Source organism: Boleophthalmus pectinirostris, unplaced genomic scaffold, assembly GCF_026225935.1.
Source record: "Boleophthalmus pectinirostris isolate CB_2022bp ecotype Guang Dong unplaced genomic scaffold, ASM2622593v1 HiC_scaffold_3, whole genome shotgun sequence".
Lineage (NCBI taxonomy): Eukaryota > Metazoa > Chordata > Actinopteri > Gobiiformes > Gobiidae > Boleophthalmus > Boleophthalmus pectinirostris.
The window spans coordinates 16,458,165-16,476,816 of NW_026571299.1; the positions used below are offsets into that span (position 1 = coordinate 16,458,165).

The 18,652-nt window shown below is 37.4% G+C and overlaps 1 protein-coding gene across 1 annotated transcript in view; it reads right to left on the bottom strand.

Annotated features, from left to right (window-relative positions):
* LOC110173763 (cadherin-22) overlaps positions 1-16,562 on the bottom strand; it is a 202,901-nt gene extending 186,339 nt beyond the window's left edge. Inside the window, exon 1 of the mRNA XM_020939773.2 lies at positions 16,365-16,562. Coding sequence (XP_020795432.2) covers positions 16,365-16,562 — 198 coding nt within the window. The remainder of the gene's footprint in view (positions 1-16,364) is intronic.
* Between the last annotated feature and the right edge of the window lie 2,090 nt (positions 16,563-18,652).

Genomic DNA, 18,652 nt, shown 5'->3' on the forward strand with positions numbered 1-18,652 from the left:
CTGTTTATCTGTACATTCAAGCTGGAGTGGAGCAAAGATAATGATGAAATGTAAAATCCGTTATACTTAAGATTTCATAGGTTGTATATTAATACTAAATTCATTGGTATTGGATCAAAGTCACGATACTGTCCGTAGTATTACCATATTTTTTGGACTATGAGTTGCACTTTTTTTCATGGTTTGGGTGGTCCTGCAACATATACTTCGGTGCGACTTATATATTCAAATTTTCACACTGACAGCTGCAAGAGGGCGCTCTAGGCTTGTGTGTCAGTATGTGCTGCTCCTATTACTCCTGTACCACTGTCACTTCACTCTACTGCACATGTCTCCTGCAGAAAGAGACACTGTCCTGTCTGTATCATGTCAGCCGATCGCACCATTACTTCTGTATCACTCAAAATTTTAAATTTAAAACTTATAAAGACGACTGAGAAGACTGAACACAAATGCCACCAAAAAGGAAATCATATTTTGCAGATTACAAGCTGCAAGTAGCGAAATCTGCAGCCAAAAACAGTAATCGAGCAGAAAAGAAAGAAAGTTTAGAGTGAGAGAGAAACTTGTGACACCGGGAGGATGCACCATGCAACTTTTCTGGAAGTCACTGGATGGATCGACAAAGCCTGGACTTCAGTGACAACCAAAACCATCCTGTCGCGATTCAGAAAGGCTGGAATAATTCTCGACGCTCTGTTTACCTTCGGAGTTGCTCAGAAGTGACACCGAGGATGAAGAATTCAAAGGATTTGGAGTGAGATGGAGAGTTAGGTAAACTTGTTCTGTTGTTTGTGCTATAGTTATCTGAAGAACTGTTCATATGTTACGACAGCCTGTTGTTCTCTGGTCTATTGTTATTACTATAACTTGCCTTTCAAGATCAAATGTCCCTTCCTGGTCTCTGATTTAAAAAAAAAAAATAATTTCCCTCAAAAAGTACGACTTATAGTCCAGTGTGACTTATATATGTTTTTTTCAAGCTCATATTTAAAGGTCTTTATTTCCACATATTTGAGCAAAATGTATATTGTTCCAGTATACACATTATATGAGTACAGCTGCTCAGATTAAAATAATGCCAGATTTTCTTTTCTCAAAATCAGGTGTTAGTTGTTAAGGCAAAACTCCTTACTAGTCACTAAGAGTTGAGAAAACCCACTTATAAACTCATCATGGTGATTAATGCTCTGAATGCAAAAAGTAAGTGAGGAATAACTTTGGACCACTGCAAACCATTTTAAATCAACAATCAATTCAGATTTTTTCTTTAATAAAACAGTAAAAAATCTGATACAGTGCCTTTAACACAGAACAAATCCATCTTAAATCCGAAGACAACTGTATTTTCACAACTCGTAGCTGCTTTAAAACCCGGTGACATCTCTTGTTCATTTCCAGTGCAGATGAAAGCCCCCTCACTCTACTCCGGATCCCTGGTTTATTGAAGCTCTCAAAGTGGGAGCAAACGCTTTATATTTAAGTCTGTGTAATCAGAGGATCCTGCCACATCTCAACGCTCCCTGTCAAACCCCTCTGATCGGAACATCTTCAAAGTGTTAACAAGGTGACTGCTGGAGACAGACAGAAGCACAGGTGGAGGAAGAGGAGGAGGAGGAAGAGAAGGAGCAAGAAGGGAGAGAGACAGGTGAACTAAGAGATGAGACTGTGGGAGATAATAGCAGTCAAAGTAAAGGCAAAACAGCGGGGAAGAGGAGTGTAGCGGCTGATAGGCGCTGACATTGAGAAACGCGATTGAATTTAAAGGGTTGGAGTGGGACTGGGAAGAAAAAACATTGGGTAAATAGTGAAATAATATTGTTCTGGCTGGAGATGTCTGATTCAGCTTTTTCAGTTCTGATATCGATTTGGATACTATGGTTTTAAGAATCTGCCAATACGCAAAACAGCATTTTTATTAACCAAAGTTCATTCAGACATTATTTTCTGGTTCTAATTAGCCAAGAAAGTCTGATTGTCTTTTTAAATCAATTTATATTCCAAACTATATCTGCTATATCTGATCCAACAAATTTTTTAGTATGACTTTGGAGAAAATCGCGTATTGTAAAAAGGTGCCCTATGTAACAAAATCACCTCTTCGTCCTTCGTCTCCATTGAAATGTTACTGATTTCCTTCAGCAGTATAACATTAAACCCATCTTGAGTTTATTCAGTTACAGGTGTTTTTATTGCAGATAAAACATATTTAATATGGCTTGGTGGCATCACCTGCTCGTCTTTGGAGAGAGATTGTTATTACCACAGACTGTAACGCGTAATGAGACCCACCTCAGCTCTGACGGAGTTTAAATCCAGACTCTCAACAGTTCTGTTTATCTGTGCATATGATGAAATAATGATGATTATTTCTGTTTTGATTTGTTTGTTTTGTGACTTTAATGTCATTCTTATTATGTAAAGCACTTTGAATGACTTTGTGTAAGGATTGTGCTGCACAAATACATTGTCCTTGTCCTGCCTAACGATATGTGTTATGCCATATTGTGGAACTTTCCACATAAGAAAAGCATTGTCATTTACCTGACCATGGAAGTATAATAAGATCTGGAAGATGAACTAAAGAAATGGCGTTGTGTTGTTATCAGTGGCCTATGCTCATTGATGCACCCCATGTGCCATCAGAAACCTGCACTGCATGATCAGTTGTATCCAATCAGAGCTGGTGCCGGCTCAGAGGGGGGCGAGGCTAAATCCTACAAAGCTAACTTTTAGGCACTTTGAGGATTTGTTGCACATGTTGTGAAAATACAGAAGAATCCCACAAAATCAGCCCTTTGTGAGAGCTGCGGATGCTCTGTCAGTCAAACACAGGAGGAGGTTTGAAGTCACATAAAATGCATTGTGTCTTTTGGCGAATACCTTCTGGGCCTTTGGAGCAAACACTAGTCAAACTCATATTCTGTCTCCCCAATTCCAGATAAGCAAATATCCTATCATTTTGAAGATTATTGGTAATAAATAAGTCATAATTTTGCTTTGTATTGTCAATTGCTATGACAACAGTTCTAGTTTGTCATCGCTGCAGTCCATGGATTGGTGAAATTGGCACACCCAGGCCTGCACCATGCTTGAGGGGATTGGCAGCAAGATAAATGCTCCGTGCCAGGCTCAGCGTCTTCAAAAGTATCTCCATCTCAAGCAATTTTCCTGAATGTCTCCCACACTCTTAAACCCCATTTTAAATTACAGACCTTTACTTTCCCATTAAATAAAAGCTATGTATCAAAGCAATACTAAAATGAAAATAATGAAAATATAATAATGATAATAAAAATAGTAATAATAATAATAATAATAATAATAATTTTTAAAAGACAACAAGCTTATGAGGAGCCCAGCCCATACCCTGGTTATGTGTGTGCCAACTTGTGTGATGATTGGATGAATATTTTAGGCCGCAGATGGTTCAAAAATTGCCGAAATTGCCTATCCTTTATAATGGCATGACCATTCAATTGACCCGTGTGACCTCAAATGACCTCGAATCGTCACCAAACTTTTTTTGCGGCATCGGTCACTTGGGCTTGACCCATGTACCACATTTGGTGACAATCGGTTCATAAATGGTGGAATTATCACAGGTGAATACAAAACCTGGTCAACCCTTCAGGGACCAGGTAATAATGAAAAATAAATAAATACAACAATATTAAAAAAAAAAAAAAAAAAAAAAAAAAAGAATAAAAGAAAGAAAGACCAGCAAATAAAATCTATGCACCAAGGACAATCACACTTTGACACAATGGAAATGCAGTTTTGCCCTGGAATTGAACTTATAAACTTCTTGTAATGAGACAAGAACCTCAAAGATAACTGATAAAATACACTCATACAGCGTAATTTCTGTGAAAAACAACCAAACCTCCATTATACAAATAGGTCGATATGTGCAGACTGTAATGTAAACAGCTCCCATTATTGTACAGTGAGTGAATTCAAACACAGACGCATCCCCTGCCCTAGTCTCTGTGATGTCGCGTTTATGAAAGACCCTATGGGGAATACACGCTGAACAAAAGAGCTGATTTCCGAATGTACAAAAGATTCATTTGATCTTAGCAGAAAGCACTTATTTTATCCAGTTCCCAGTTTGTAGTTTGTAAAGTCCATCGATCTTGGGCTGTTCTTTGATGACTGCTTTACACTTGGACCTAGATTTGACTAATTATAACTGGGATCAAGCCTAGAGAGCCATGTGATTACAGCGTGGAAAACAGCATTACCGAGCATGACGCCATCTTTGTTTTCCAATTGGCCTCGGACACTTTGAAGTCGAGAAAAACAGAGCGGGCTCAAATCTCCCAGGAGGAAAATAAATATACTTTTCTGAATCAACCAATCTGTTACAAAACGCTTCTCGTGTTTGATTGTTTTTGAAAGAACTGTTATCACTGCCTCAAAACTGTCTAGTGGTTTGTTTGTAGTAATTCTGAAACGAGTCCCACTATCACATGCATTAAAGTACTTTTTCTTTTTAGTTTATTAATAATACTATTTTTATTTTGCTCGACAAACACAGGAAAGTACATATGTTTTGAAAATACACTTTACAAAACACTGAACAACACAGATCTGATTTTTTTCCAATGTGACCCAGGCCACTTGGATATGTGCTCCTAAAACCGATACATATCCGATCTTTTGATATGCGACTTCAGTCTGAACGGCCAGGTCGCATTCATCCCGCCTTTACATTATACCATTATACAAGCACCTGTTGCGAACCAATACAGTCCAATGCAGACGCGTTTGCTCAGTGAAATAGGCTGCCGAAGACGTGTTTTCCTCCAAACGTTCTTCTCGTCATATGAAAATTGTGTATGAAGTGCGTGTCAGTGAAGCAGTGAAGCACATAGCAATCCCAACGTTTTGGCTTCTTTCTACGGACGTTGCTGCCACTGCTCCACAAAACGCCACGGCCAAAAACCTCGTCCTTCTACTTCTCAATCTCCTCCTTAAAACAAATAAGCTGTACATGTTCTGGCTCCTGTACAACAGCAACTTTAAAATCACTCAGTGTCCTCAATCTCAATGTGTTTAAAGTTCACACTGGAGATCACATACAAGTCGCATTTAATTGGAAATGTGAACAACCTCGCAAAAATATCGAATTTCACAAAAAATCCAAATTGACCATTAATTTGACCATTGCAGTCTGAACGTAGCTTTAGTTAGTTTAAGTTAAAGGGCCTATATTATGCTAATCTCTGAACTGTTATAATGTTGTTTCCTCACCACAAACATATTTGGAGTTGTGTTTTGTTTCATTCACACATTTTTTTTAACACACACTTTCTGCGTATTTATATTCTGCGTCTGAGTTGCTCTCTCCAACAGAAAACACTCCACTTTGTGATGTCATGTGGTAACACAGGAAGTGTTTTAATCTTCATACACCTTCACTAAAGTCATTTGGATGATTTGAGCCCAGAATTGACCGTCTCTGTTGAACAGTAGGTAAAAGGTTAATCCGTGTGTCATTCGTTCATTTGTTTTTCAATATAAAACCAAAAATAAGAAAAGGAAAAAACAACTCAGTTTTTTCATTTCCTTATTTTTGGTTTTATATTAAAAAATGAATGAACGAATGATACACGGATTAAACTTAAAAACTATCACTATGGAGATGCAGACAGATTACTCAAACATATGTGAATGAAACAAAACACAGTGACACTTTAGTTTAGGGCCCACATATTAATAGCTAATTAATAGTAAAATCCATAATAAGTGGTTAATTACATCTTTGTTAGTATTTATAAAGTACTTTCAATGCATTTTTGACAAAGGCCGTATTTTGCAGGTACTAACCTATTAAGTATTTTCTTTCCATTGAAGTAGTGGAGATTACAATAGATGTTTCTGTACATACACTGAAATGTTAATAAGCATTAATAAGTCTTTTAATTAATACCAACTAATAGTTAAGTAACATCTAATTAGCAAACTAATTACCACTTAGTTATGGGTATGTTTCCGAGGAGGTAACAGCAGTATAACATAACTAACATAACATCCTAAAACTCACAAGAGTCAGTTTTGCATTACAGATCTTTAAAGTGGCTCTGATTTTCTATGTAGTTGAGTGAAATGTGTTTTACCTTAGTACAAGTATATTTAAAAATCATTTCTGATACGCTGTCTGCATCTAATTGCAAAGTGTTTTATCCTCTGAGAATCAGGAAGTGCGCAGTTAGCATTCCCTTGAAAAAAACTGATCTGATTCTGGCCTCTGAAAGTTGTGAAAAGCAGTTAGAAACTCTTAGCGGTGATTAAAATCCTCAGAATGTGTTCAGGAAGTTGGGACTACATTTGCAAAGTGTGAAAATAAACTAGTTTAATAGTTTTGTGGGATTGACTGGTGACTAATGGACTGTGCACTATTATAATTTCCTTCTTGCTGTGAGTCAAGAGTTCTAACCACTCTTGTGCTTATCGTAATTACAACAAATTGGCTAAATTATCTTCGATTACCAAAGCAAAAGTCACCAGATGAGAGAAAAGTGAACGTCGAAGTGAAACTCTTTTAAAACAAAACGCAAAAGAAACTTTAACAAACTGCAAGTATTTTCCTTAATCCAGGGGAAATAAATGATTCTTTTCTGGTCAATTTGGTCTCATAAAGGCGCAATGTGTAACTTTTCTCATGAAGGATGTGCCAAATGCTTGTTTCCATGGAGATGTCAATCTAACATGTAAATTGGCTCCATGGAAATTGATAAGTTTGATATCATATTGTGAAAAAAAAATCTCCACGGTGACAGACCCTCCGCCCGGAAAGTAACACGGTGCAACTTTAACAATTCCAAGTCTGATTTATTAAAGTTTTAACTAAAAAAAAACAAGGTGAAATTTTCATTTTTAGGCATTTATTCAGTAAAATCTAGTTTACACATATGGTAGATAAGATATCCAATTTTCTGTATTATGTTTTTTTATCAAATATGTAAAGAAAAAGAAGCAAGAAATGTTCATATTTCCGTTTTGAATGTCCCAAAAATGCCAAATCTTGTCAGTTTTTAAACATAAAATGCCTTAATTTTACATGAAAACATTACATGACGAAAAATTATTTCTCAAAATGATACAATTAAGTTTCTCGTCTTCAACTTATAACTCCATTTCCATTGTGCTTCAGTATAAAACTCCAAGGTATGAACATGTTTGTAGGTTTCAAACTTGTTGCGTTGTGTCATATTTCTCATTTCTTACATAAAACTGAAGTAGACCGCAGTTGTCTCACCTTGGAAAACTGGGCTTTCTTTTTGTCATATAACAAAAACAAGTCCAGGTGAAAACAAACTTATACAAGAACAGATAAGTACACTCGATGGAAAGGGATATATACAACTGCGCTCGGCCCACAGATGCCACAATGCACTTACCCTGACGGCTTTTGTCAAACACAAATAGAGTCTGACATGACCATGGGAGGAAAACATGTCATTCTCAGCTCTGCGCTGAAGAAAAAAAGAGTCACCTGGACTTCACATATGCTGTAAACTTTCATACGTCCAGTTCTAAAGCTGATTGGATAAGCGGCGTGGGAAGCATAGGCCAACATGGAAACTCACATAATCTTCTTTTTAAGTAACGTAATCTGAAAGTTAAAGGTCCAGTGTGCAACTTTCTAGGGGTGGCACATCACCTTTATTATTCCACAGAAATACAATAACAAAACTATTCTTCAGAACAACCGCATTTTCATGGCAACAAGCAGGAAAAAACAATGGGACGTGATGCAGGATTGACCACCAAAAGGTTTACGGTCAATAAAATGTTTTAGAATTAGACAGGCTGTAGTTGATGGCGCCTTTTCATTTAGACTTACTTAATAGTTTCGATGACCATGTCAAAGCTTGTACTAATTTAGTGCACTTCAAAAAACAATATAAAAATCAAATCTTACAGAAATAATAATAATAAGACTAGATATATTGTCTGCACAGGTAAACCACGAGTATTGGATGGACACGTGCTTTTCTTTGAGATTGCCTTTTGTTTTGATGCGATTGTGGATGATGAATTTTGTGCCTCCTTTATCATTATTGTTGGTTTGTGGGACCATAAACGAAAACAACATCAATAATTAAAAAATGAAAGTAAGAACTAAAACAAACAAAAAAACAAAAAACAAAACAACAACAACAAAACAGCTATCTGATTGCACAAAGTCTAACAGTGTAGAAGCCTTTAAAAAAAGAGTATAAAGCATTATGTTTTGAAAGATATAGGGCTCTGAAATTAATGATTTATGCCTTAAATTTTGTTTGTTTTAGTTTATATTTTGTCTCTTGTACATACAGTAAGTTGTAAGTGAAATTATAAATGCAAACTTGTTGTTCATACGATGCCTTCTTTCTTGGAATACTGTCATTGTTCAGAGGGGTTTGGCATTAGAAGTACTTTTTACTTCAGTGTAAACCTTTTTGGTCATGATCCATGGGGTTGTAGTCTATGTTTTGTTTTTGTTTTGTTTTGTTTTGTTTTGTAGTGCTGCAGTATGGCCTAATAAAACTAATACTACTATTTATTTATGTTTATGTTATGTTATGTGTTTATGTTACTCTCACCTATGGTCATGAGCTCTGGGTAGTGACCGAAAGGACGAGATTGCGGATACAAGCGCTCGAAATGAGTTTCCTCCGCAGGGTGGCTGGGCGCTCCCTTAGAGATAGGGTGAGGAGCTCAGTCACACAGGAGGAGCTCGGAGTAGAGCCGCTGCTCCTCCACGTCGAGAGGAGCCAGTTGAGGTGGCTCGGGCATCTGTTCCGGATGCCTCCTGGGTGTTCTGGGCATGTCCCACCGGGAAGACCCAGGACACGCTGGAGGGACTAATGTCTCGGCTGGCCTGGGAACGCCTCGGGGTTCCCCTGGTGGAGCTGGAGGACGTGTCTGGGGTGAAGGAAGTCTGGGAGTCCCTGCTTAGGCTGCTGCCCCCGCGACCCAGCCCCAGATAAGCGGACAAAAATGGATGGATGGATTTATGTTTTTTTTTTTATATATATATATACATATATATTAGTCAGAAGAAAATACAATGCATGGAATTGTTTTGGTAGTAAAATGTAAATTTAATCTGCCTTTTCACTAATGAAGATGCCATTTGTAGTACTAGAAATGTTACCAATATCATGTCATACCCTCTTTCAGTGAAGGTTAAAGTCATCCAAGAAGATTCTTAGTCGTTACAGCCCTAGAATTGAGAGCCGGCCCGTGTCATAAACATATAAAGCTGTTGTTTAGGGTCACGATCATTAGGGAGGACACATCCTCAGAGAGAGCTGCAGAGACCTGACCACATTTATTTCAATTAATTTGAAGAGCACTGCATGCACTTGAAATAAAGGGGAAAAAGCTTTGTGCTTCAGCATTGTATCAGTGTCATCAAATAATGAAATGGCTCCAAAAAGGAAGATTAGGAGAAGGGCTGAAGGAAGAAAAAAGAAAAAAATTGGAGCAAGAAAAAAAGAGGAGGATAAATCTACAATATGCAACTCTTACATAGCCATCCGTTTATTTATCTAACCATAACTCTCATATTTCTTTCAAGGTTTAAGTATATTGTCTGCACTGAAAGAAAAAAAAACAACAAAAAAAAAACAATATCTAGGTCACTGAATTGAAGAACATTTCGCTTTATTTCCTTTCCTTTATTAATGGAATAACTGTGTTTTTCTTAATTCAAGCAACATTCGATTTTGTTTCTTATTTTAGGTGCAAAAAGTTCTTGTTTTTCTTATTTTAAATGTAGCGAGACGTATTTTCATATTTTAAATACAAAAAGTCTTGTTCCACTGGCAGATAATTTTACTTGTCAAGTGAAATTGACTCAAATCATGATAAAACTTTCTTAATTTAGGTCATCTTAACTTGACTAGATTTTGTTTTTTGCAGCGTGTCTAGGAGCCACAACCCAAATCTTGTTTAGGGCTACCAAATGCCTAGAACCGCCTCTGGTAGAATTACAAAATGTTTAAAAAGAGAAAAGTTGTGTAAAGTAGCTTTAAAGGGCCCATATTTCGCAATTTTCTGATCTATGTTATAATATAGTTTGAGTGTTAAAAACATATGTGGAGTTGTGTTTTGTTTCATTTACACATGTTTGACACACAAACCCTGCAGATTTTTTCTCTCAGAAACTTTGTTCCACCTTCTGATGTCATGTGGTAACGCAGGAAGAGCTCCACTGTGTTTTTAACTTCATACACCTGCACTAGAATTGGATGATTGGATGATTGGAACTGCCAATCCCTACTGAACTAAAGGTAAAATGTAGCTCTTAACTTGAAAATTATAACTCTACATGACATCACAAGGTGGAAGAGAGCATTTTGAGATGTAGACTATTAAAGTAAGATTACTCAAACATGTGCGAATGAAACAAAACACAACTCCAGGTATGTTTTTGATGGGGTAACAACATTATAACATGACTTAAAGCTCACAAGAGTTCATTTTGCGTAATAGAGAACCTTTAAACCACAGCACCACATACTCACGTAATTCTTTCAACGGCAATGCGAGAAGAAAAAAAAAATCCAATCTAAAACTTTTTCCCAAATTGACTTTTAAACTTTAATAAGTCCATGTGAGCAAGTAAAAGACATTGACTCACGGAGTAATACTCAGAGCACAGATAGCAGTGGCCAGCTCCCTCGTCGTATGAAGTGCAATAACTTAAGATAATTTTCCTAATAAAATCTTCGGTGCTGTACCCACTGTGCTGGTCCCTGGAGCTGGAGGACTCTCATATCTGTTAACTGGCTTCACTCTCCTCTATCCTGTGATGAACCCACTCCACACAGCCACTGCTCTACACATTTGACTAATACTGTGTCATTATGATGTTGTGGGGAAAGTGGCGGGGTTGATAAGGCTAAATATTATATTAGACAGTAGCAAGAAGTAGTAAAAAAAACTGGGAATGTTCTTTAGTGAGATAAAGCCTCAAAAAGAATGATATAGGCTAAATAAAATAATAGAAACGTACTGGTGTTTTGTTGTGAGAGTCACCTTTTACTTTCTTTAGTAAAGGTTCATACTGTGACCAATTGTAACCTACTAAAGGGTCCATAGTAAATATTTTTCATATTTTCTCTGTTATGGGGTCGTATCTTGCCTCCGATCTTTGCACGAGCACAAGCGTGGGTCATGGAGCTCTAAACAGGAGGTGTGCGGTGTCTGAATATCAGGTGGAGTGGAGCAGACTGAGGGCGTGGTGTGGCTCGTTCACTGAAATGCCAGAATTATAAAGTAAATATCAAACTAGTTCACTGAAAACCATTACGAGTAAGATATTCAAAGTATAAAAAGCTTTATTTTACTTCTAAATATATGATAAATGCATATTGTTTACATGTTTGTGCACTGTCCAGATGCCCTCCTGCAGCAGAACACAGCCCCACGCTCGCTCCCTCTGTGCTACAGTTTAGTTTGATCACGATCTGTACAAAAGCTGCTAATTCACACAAAGACCTTCACAGCACTATCCTAAAGTGTGTTTTGTTTACAATGATTGCACGGTATTGCTCATGGTGTGGCTCCTCCTTCTACAAGCGCAGGTCGTGCAGTCACCCTCCCCATGTGTGAATAGTTTAATCAACGTCTGTACGCAAATCAGAAACATTTATATGATAATAAACGTATACCATAATTTGTGAACCTTTTGGGATCAAATGCAGTGGACACCTGTGAGTTGAGAATGTGAGCAGTCAGCAGTAGCAGCAGTTTAAGCTTGTACCTCAGGTGAGAGACACGGGACAGGTAAGAGTGTCCACAGGCGGGAGCGGGTGCAACCAGGGAAAGAGAGATCAGCGGGTCTGATGTGGGATGGGGAGCGCACAAGAAAGACACCAGTCTACTGTGTAATGCGAGACAAAAGACTGGAGGAATGCAGAGAAACTATAGTTGACGTGAGTGTGTGCGCACGGGCTTACGTGAGAGGGGGTCATGAAACACAAGCCCAGCCAGTTCTGTGACTGCCCATCCAAAATTCTTTAATCCTAGCACCTCTACTGGCGCATACCTCATGGAGCTCCGGAGATGCTTTTTGTACCAATATATATATATTTTATTTTTTCCCCACACCCCTCTGCTGCACGCATCACCCACACTGGCAGTAATTTTAAATGTTACAGCGGTGACAGATTGGTTCAGATGCCATCACCATAAACATACCTGTACTGTCCCAGCCCAGCCCCCAGCAGCCAAGTACAGCCTGACCTGCACACGCCCACTCGTTAACACTTGCACTTACACAAAGACTGGTGGCAAAATAGAGTCCAAAATGTTGCGTCCTCATCAAAAACATACCTGGAGTTGTGTTTTGTTTCATTCATACAGGTTTAACAAACAAATCCTGTATATTTAGTCTGAATTCTTCTCTCAAACAGAAAACACTCTTCCACCTTGTGATGTCACACTGTGTTTTTAAACTCCTTGCACCTTAAATAGAATCATTTTGATAATTTTACTCAGACATGTGCAAATGAAACAAAACACCACATTGACAACACTCTGAAATTACTTTAAGCTCACAAGAGTCAAATTTGCATAATACAGGACCTTTAATACTTTTTTTTTCTTTATTTAACCTTTATTTTACCAGGAAGTCCCTTGGGACAAAAGTTATTTTTCAAGGGAGACCAGGCCAAGAGGCAGACATAGTGAAACAGAGTAAGAATAGCATCTGCTCATTTCAGTTAAACTCTTCAGGGGAATCAGTTCCTGTAGCTGCAGAAAGTTGAGGTGAAAAGGAAGGGAAAAAAAATTACCTAGTTTTTATATTCCCTAGTATTTAATTGTAAGAAATTTGTCTTAGTTTCAAGTTTGGATAAAAATATGGTGGTTTTCCCCCCAGTTTCCATTTTCGCCCATTAGCCTAAAACACACACAATAGACAGATTTTTCAATGAAGTGCACTACTCCCAGCCAAGCTCTGCAGATGGGCCCTGTGTGTTGTACTTGAGGCTGAAAGCAGAGGACACATTTCACTGGGGACAATGAAGTATCAAAACATCCATCTTGTTTCATCTTATGGTCAGACAAAGTTACTGACGTTGCAAATCCAAAACAAAAACACACAAAACCTGCTTGGACGTTCTCCAAGCTTCAACTGTACGGTTCAGTGGTTACCGACAGTGATGGAATGTAACAAAGTAAAAGTAGTAAAGTACTGCATTTATTTAGCAGTAGAAGTAGTATGTATAAGTGTATACATTTTAGGTATCTGTACTTAAGTGAATTTAAAAAGTAGATTCTTTTTACTTTTACTTTTCTACTCCACTACATTTTTGAACTGGACTGAAAAGTAAAAGTATTTTTTATTATAGTTTGAGACCTGCATGAATTAAATTGTTTCTGTTGAACAAAATTCAACTCAAATATGTATCAAAATAACTACATTTGAAGCATTACAGGTCCTACAAATAACCGCAAAATACTTTTACTTTAGATTTTTTTCATGTGATACTTACTTTAACTTGGTTATTTCTTTACTCCGGTATCAGTACTCTTACTACAAATTCCACATACCCTTAACTAGAATTAAGTTTTGAATAATTATTAGCAAATAATCTAGTACAGCATCTGTTAATAGCATTTCATTTTCTTGTTTTAAATACAGATGTCCAAACCATCTTAAAATGTTGATGATGACAAATTTACAACAAAGAAAAGTTCATATTCAAGTCATGTCTTTTAATGTCAAATCATCAATGTCCAAATATTCCCTGGTTAGTACTCCCTACCTGAGTTTTACTGTCTTAAAAACAGGAAATACTGAAGTGGTTTTCAGCCATTTGTAGCAGTCCAAAATTATTCTTCACTTTCTTAATGCATTCGCAGCATCCTAATTATTCACCACAAAGTGCTTTTCACAATTTTCAGAGGCCAGAGTACCAGAGTGTAAAAGCCAAAATCAACTAGTATACTAACAGTACACTTCCTGACTCCCTGGTTGAGAAAAACACAGCACTATCACCACTTATATGTAACAGCACACAGATCAATACTATGCAAATGACGTATGAGGTTGCCATGTCTGAACGATTCTCTGTGGCAAAGATGACGAGGAAGATGATTGATGTTTGTGGTTGTGGGTGCGTCATTGCTTGATCTGTGGGCTCTCTGTATACTGTGTTATGGCATCTCCTCATGGGGTGTCACATGTGAGCCGATCAAATTATCCACCCTGTCCTTCCTCGTCAGATCAGCGGAGTTCGTTGGGAGCAGTGACGGATGACTGAAGCGCGGAGAGAAGTGAGGCCAGAGCGAAAAGTGATTATTCCCCAATGTAAACATGGCACTTTGCTGATATGAAGCAGATTCACATTGACGTATGTTCATTGTCTGTGATTGTGGTGGTGAAAAATGCATTCGGTGACGTCTGGACATTGACGTCAGATCCTGTTAGCGAACTTGTCATTATGGTTTAATAGATCTTTTCAGACAAATGGTGAAGAGGAATGGAATTTTCCAGGATGCTAATAATACACTGTCAGACACAAGTTTGGACACACTTCTTCAATCAATTCAATGATTTTCTTTATGTTTAATGTCTACAGTGTAGATGGAGACATCTTATGACACCTAATATGTGAACTAACTCCAAGTATCTAAGTATCTATGTAGTAGTTAATTTGGATTGATCAAAGGAGCCACCATATGCTTTTCTCAGAGAGCTTCAAGATGAATTTACTTAAAATGGTATTCTCTTCACAGGTGTACTGGGTCAGGGTTCATAAGTGGGATGCCAAAAGTGGGCAAAGCAGCGATCAAAGCAAAGTGAACCTGTTTTTGAAGAATCTATAATAAAACATGAGTAATTTTGCTCTCTTGTGTTGACTACAACCCATGTGTTGGTCTAGATTGATGCCTTCAACACGTCATGAAAATACATTAAGCAAGACCTTCCTGTAAACAAGTGTGTCTGATCTTTTGACTGGTTTAGTTCCAGGAATTGATTATAATCTGCATTTGTGAAAGTTTCCTCAGGGTAACAGAAGATTATCACATTTCTATTACTGTACTTCTAAAACTCATTAAATGTGCATTATGTAACGTTTATGATGAAAGGTCCAGGGACCCATTACCCAATTCAAGGCCAGGCTTAGTCACAATGTCTTAGAGTCAAGTATGTCTGTGTTAGTCTGATGGGGGATACAGGTGTACCCAGAGGAAACACAGTCCCAAGAACAGCAAAAAAAACTCCACCCAGAAAGACCCCATCCAGTGTCAGAATCAAACCCAAGACCTTCTTGCCTTGATACGTGTATATCTCTCATGTATCAGAAAGAAAATTACCTAAACTACACACTAAAAATATACACTCACTTATATATATATATAAAAGAGAGGGAAAAACACTAAATAAAATTGATGTGAGAACATTTTGACCTCGATCCCCTCATCCAACAAATTCAAGTGAGCTTGTCTCTGTTAATATCAAAGACAACTATTATCGGAGCAGCTACTTCTTTGAAACAGCATGGTGCATTTACAAACATGTTGACTAGCAAACACACCCCGGGCAATGAATAACTGTATTAAAGTCATATCCTCCTTTGAAATCCCATTTGTAAGTGTATGTAAATTAACTGCTTTGCTGTTTACAGCTTATGTCTTTAATGGAAAGTCATGACATATGGACTAATACAAGCTTAAACACTCTTTGAATTTAGGATTAAACTGTAACATAGATCTTTATTTAACCTTTTTCACAGTTTTCACCCCAGTATTGGTCTAAAAATGATTAATAATAGAAACAGGTCCACTGACTTGACTTGCAGAAGACAGGTCACACCTCTTTAAAGCAACTTTCGCTTTACCTTATACCCTACATGTAGAAATTGGTGTCTGAAATGACTGAAATATTGCAATAATTGAAGGCACTGTACTTGATTTTTATAGTTTTAGAAATGTGAAAACACAACAGAGCAAAGTGGAGAGGAGTTTTGCAAAGATAGAGGAGCTAATAACAGCTAGCATGCTAACGTGCACTTCCTCATTATCAATAAAATGTGACAATAAAATGTTTTTTAATTAGACTTATACAATATATTTATAGTGGTACAAAACAACCTTTGCTCAAATACATATGTGAATAAAATCTGGTACAAAACCTTTAAGGGGCAGTGGGCGGAGATACGGGGTAGGTGAAAACTGAAATTTTCTGAACACTCGAGCCTCAAATGCAGGACAATACAGGAGCACTCAATATTCATGAATCACTCTCAGTATAAACTCTATATAAATAAATAAGATAATGACAAAGGAACACCACTATAACATGCATAATTAACTCAGAGTAAAGTAAAGAGTCCCCCATGAGATCTTACCTTCCCGACATACAGTGGCTCCGTGCCGGTGTATTCCTCCACTACAAAGAACTGATTCCAGACCCATCCTCTTTTGACCCGGTCCCCTGGCTTGGTTGAAGTTGCAGTACTAGTCCTTGCGGTTTGACCCCAGCTATGTCTAAGGCAGCATAAACAACTCACTGCCGCCAGTAGGGTCCATACTCCAGTTCTCCACATGATGAACGAAAATGTACAGTGAAGAATAAAAATCCGAGTGCAATCTCCAAAAAAAAAAACGGAAAAACTTTGAAAAAAAAACCAAAGTTGGATTAATCCATTAGTTGGGAAGCAGTTTCTTTGTTGGTCATAGACACTTGAGAATGCCAGCACAACTGAGTAATAATGATTGGTTGATCATATTGAGAAAATACAAATGTAATTAATATACTGCAACAACTCTGGCAAACAATTCATAAAATATCAAAATTCTCTGGTTTGAAGTCATAGTTGAAATTCAAGCCAAATTCCTCAAAATTAGAATATATATTTTTAACAAATGCACAAATATTATATGATTTTCAGCTGGTATTTCCGATGTCTAGTCCAATGTTTTCACTATCTTTTAAAATAAACTCAGAAATCTAGTCTGAATTTAGGTCCTTAGGCGAAATCCTTGAAGTAAATTGATTTTACAAATGGACTCCTGAAGCTGTGTTTTCCATCCACAGTAATCCATTTTTGATGCAGAACATTCAGTCTTCCTGTGTTTAGACTTCCTTTATTTTGGGTCCGCTCAGCCTCGGGAGTCACAGAAAGTTTCTGTGTCCAACCTGTAAGAGAGAAAAGAAAGATGATGTTAAATTACAGCATTATAGGATCCTTACAAAATAAATCTATTCCCATTTTAGTGTAAATGCTTCTGCTGTGTGCTAAAGTAGGAGTTGTGAGAGAGAAAAACATATGAAAACGTAATATGGAAATTAGCAAATGCCATAGAAATTCCCCTGATAATCTCTCAACATAAAGGCCCAAGAATATATATACAAAATAAATAAATAAATAAACATACAGTATATACATGGATACCCTACATCCAAACAAAAATAAGGTAAGGTGGTACATGTCCCTGTAGAGATATTTGTGCTTTTACCTATACAATATTTTGTTTACTTACAAAATGTTCGATTTTAACTAAAGACTCCAGTTTCTTTTCAAACATGTGACCTTGGATTATTTGTCTTACAAAAACTCTTCTTTTCTTTACTTCTTGCAAGAGAATTATTTATTTACTGGAATATATTTTGTTTGGAAAATTCTCCTCAGCCATAATCTACACAAATCAACTTAAACATTGTACACAAAATGGATTCTTGTGAGCTTTGTTAGGCATCTCCAAAATTCACAATGTTCTGTTCCACCTTGTGATGTCATAAAGCTGTCATTTTCATGTTAACAGCTACTTTAGACTACGAATCCATGTATGACCGTATCACCGTATCGGAAACGATCTGCGTCTAGACATGTCGTTTCTGTGTCCGCAAACCTTCCCTATCCACACAGCTTTGAGCATATTTGTTTACATTTTACAGAAACAAAACTTATAACCGCATGACTAATTTGCATAAAGTAAGCGCTCAAAAAACAGCTCACTATTGTGCACTCATTTGGTTCAGCTTCTGTCGGACTAAAGGACACGACTCAGAGGAATATCTGTGTTCTTTCTATGACAGTGGGGTGTTCTGCTGATGGTGAGTCTGTTCTGTGCTTCTATCCCGTTGGATATGGTTCATGTTAAACTTTTCAGAGATTATACATCTGCAGGTCGTATGCATAGACTGTATATATGAATGGACATATATTCTAGCCTCTTGATGAATTACTTCACGGCACATAGACCTACATCTGCGTATCAGCGTTTTCAAGCGTCCACACAGTGCCGGATCAGATCCATAGTCAGAGGAATTTGTGGGAGCTGGTGGCACCAGATTGTTTCCGTCTCTGGAGCCATTTTCCATCAGATTAGTGTGGACGAACACTGCATCCACAACGAAAACGACTCAAATACGTGCTAGTGTGGACGGGGCCTTAGTTCACCTTTAGTTTAGGAGAGGTTGGCAATACAATGGCTGAAATCACCCAAATGATTCTAGTGAGGGTGTATGGACACTGTGGAGCTCTTCCTGTATTACGAAACATCACAAGGTGGAACAGTGTGTTTTCTGTTTGAGCGGAGAAACAAAATATAGCTATGTTTTTGATGAGGAAATAACATTATAAACACACATCAGAAAACAGTGTAAAACTAACTTTAAAAACTTCACAGTTGG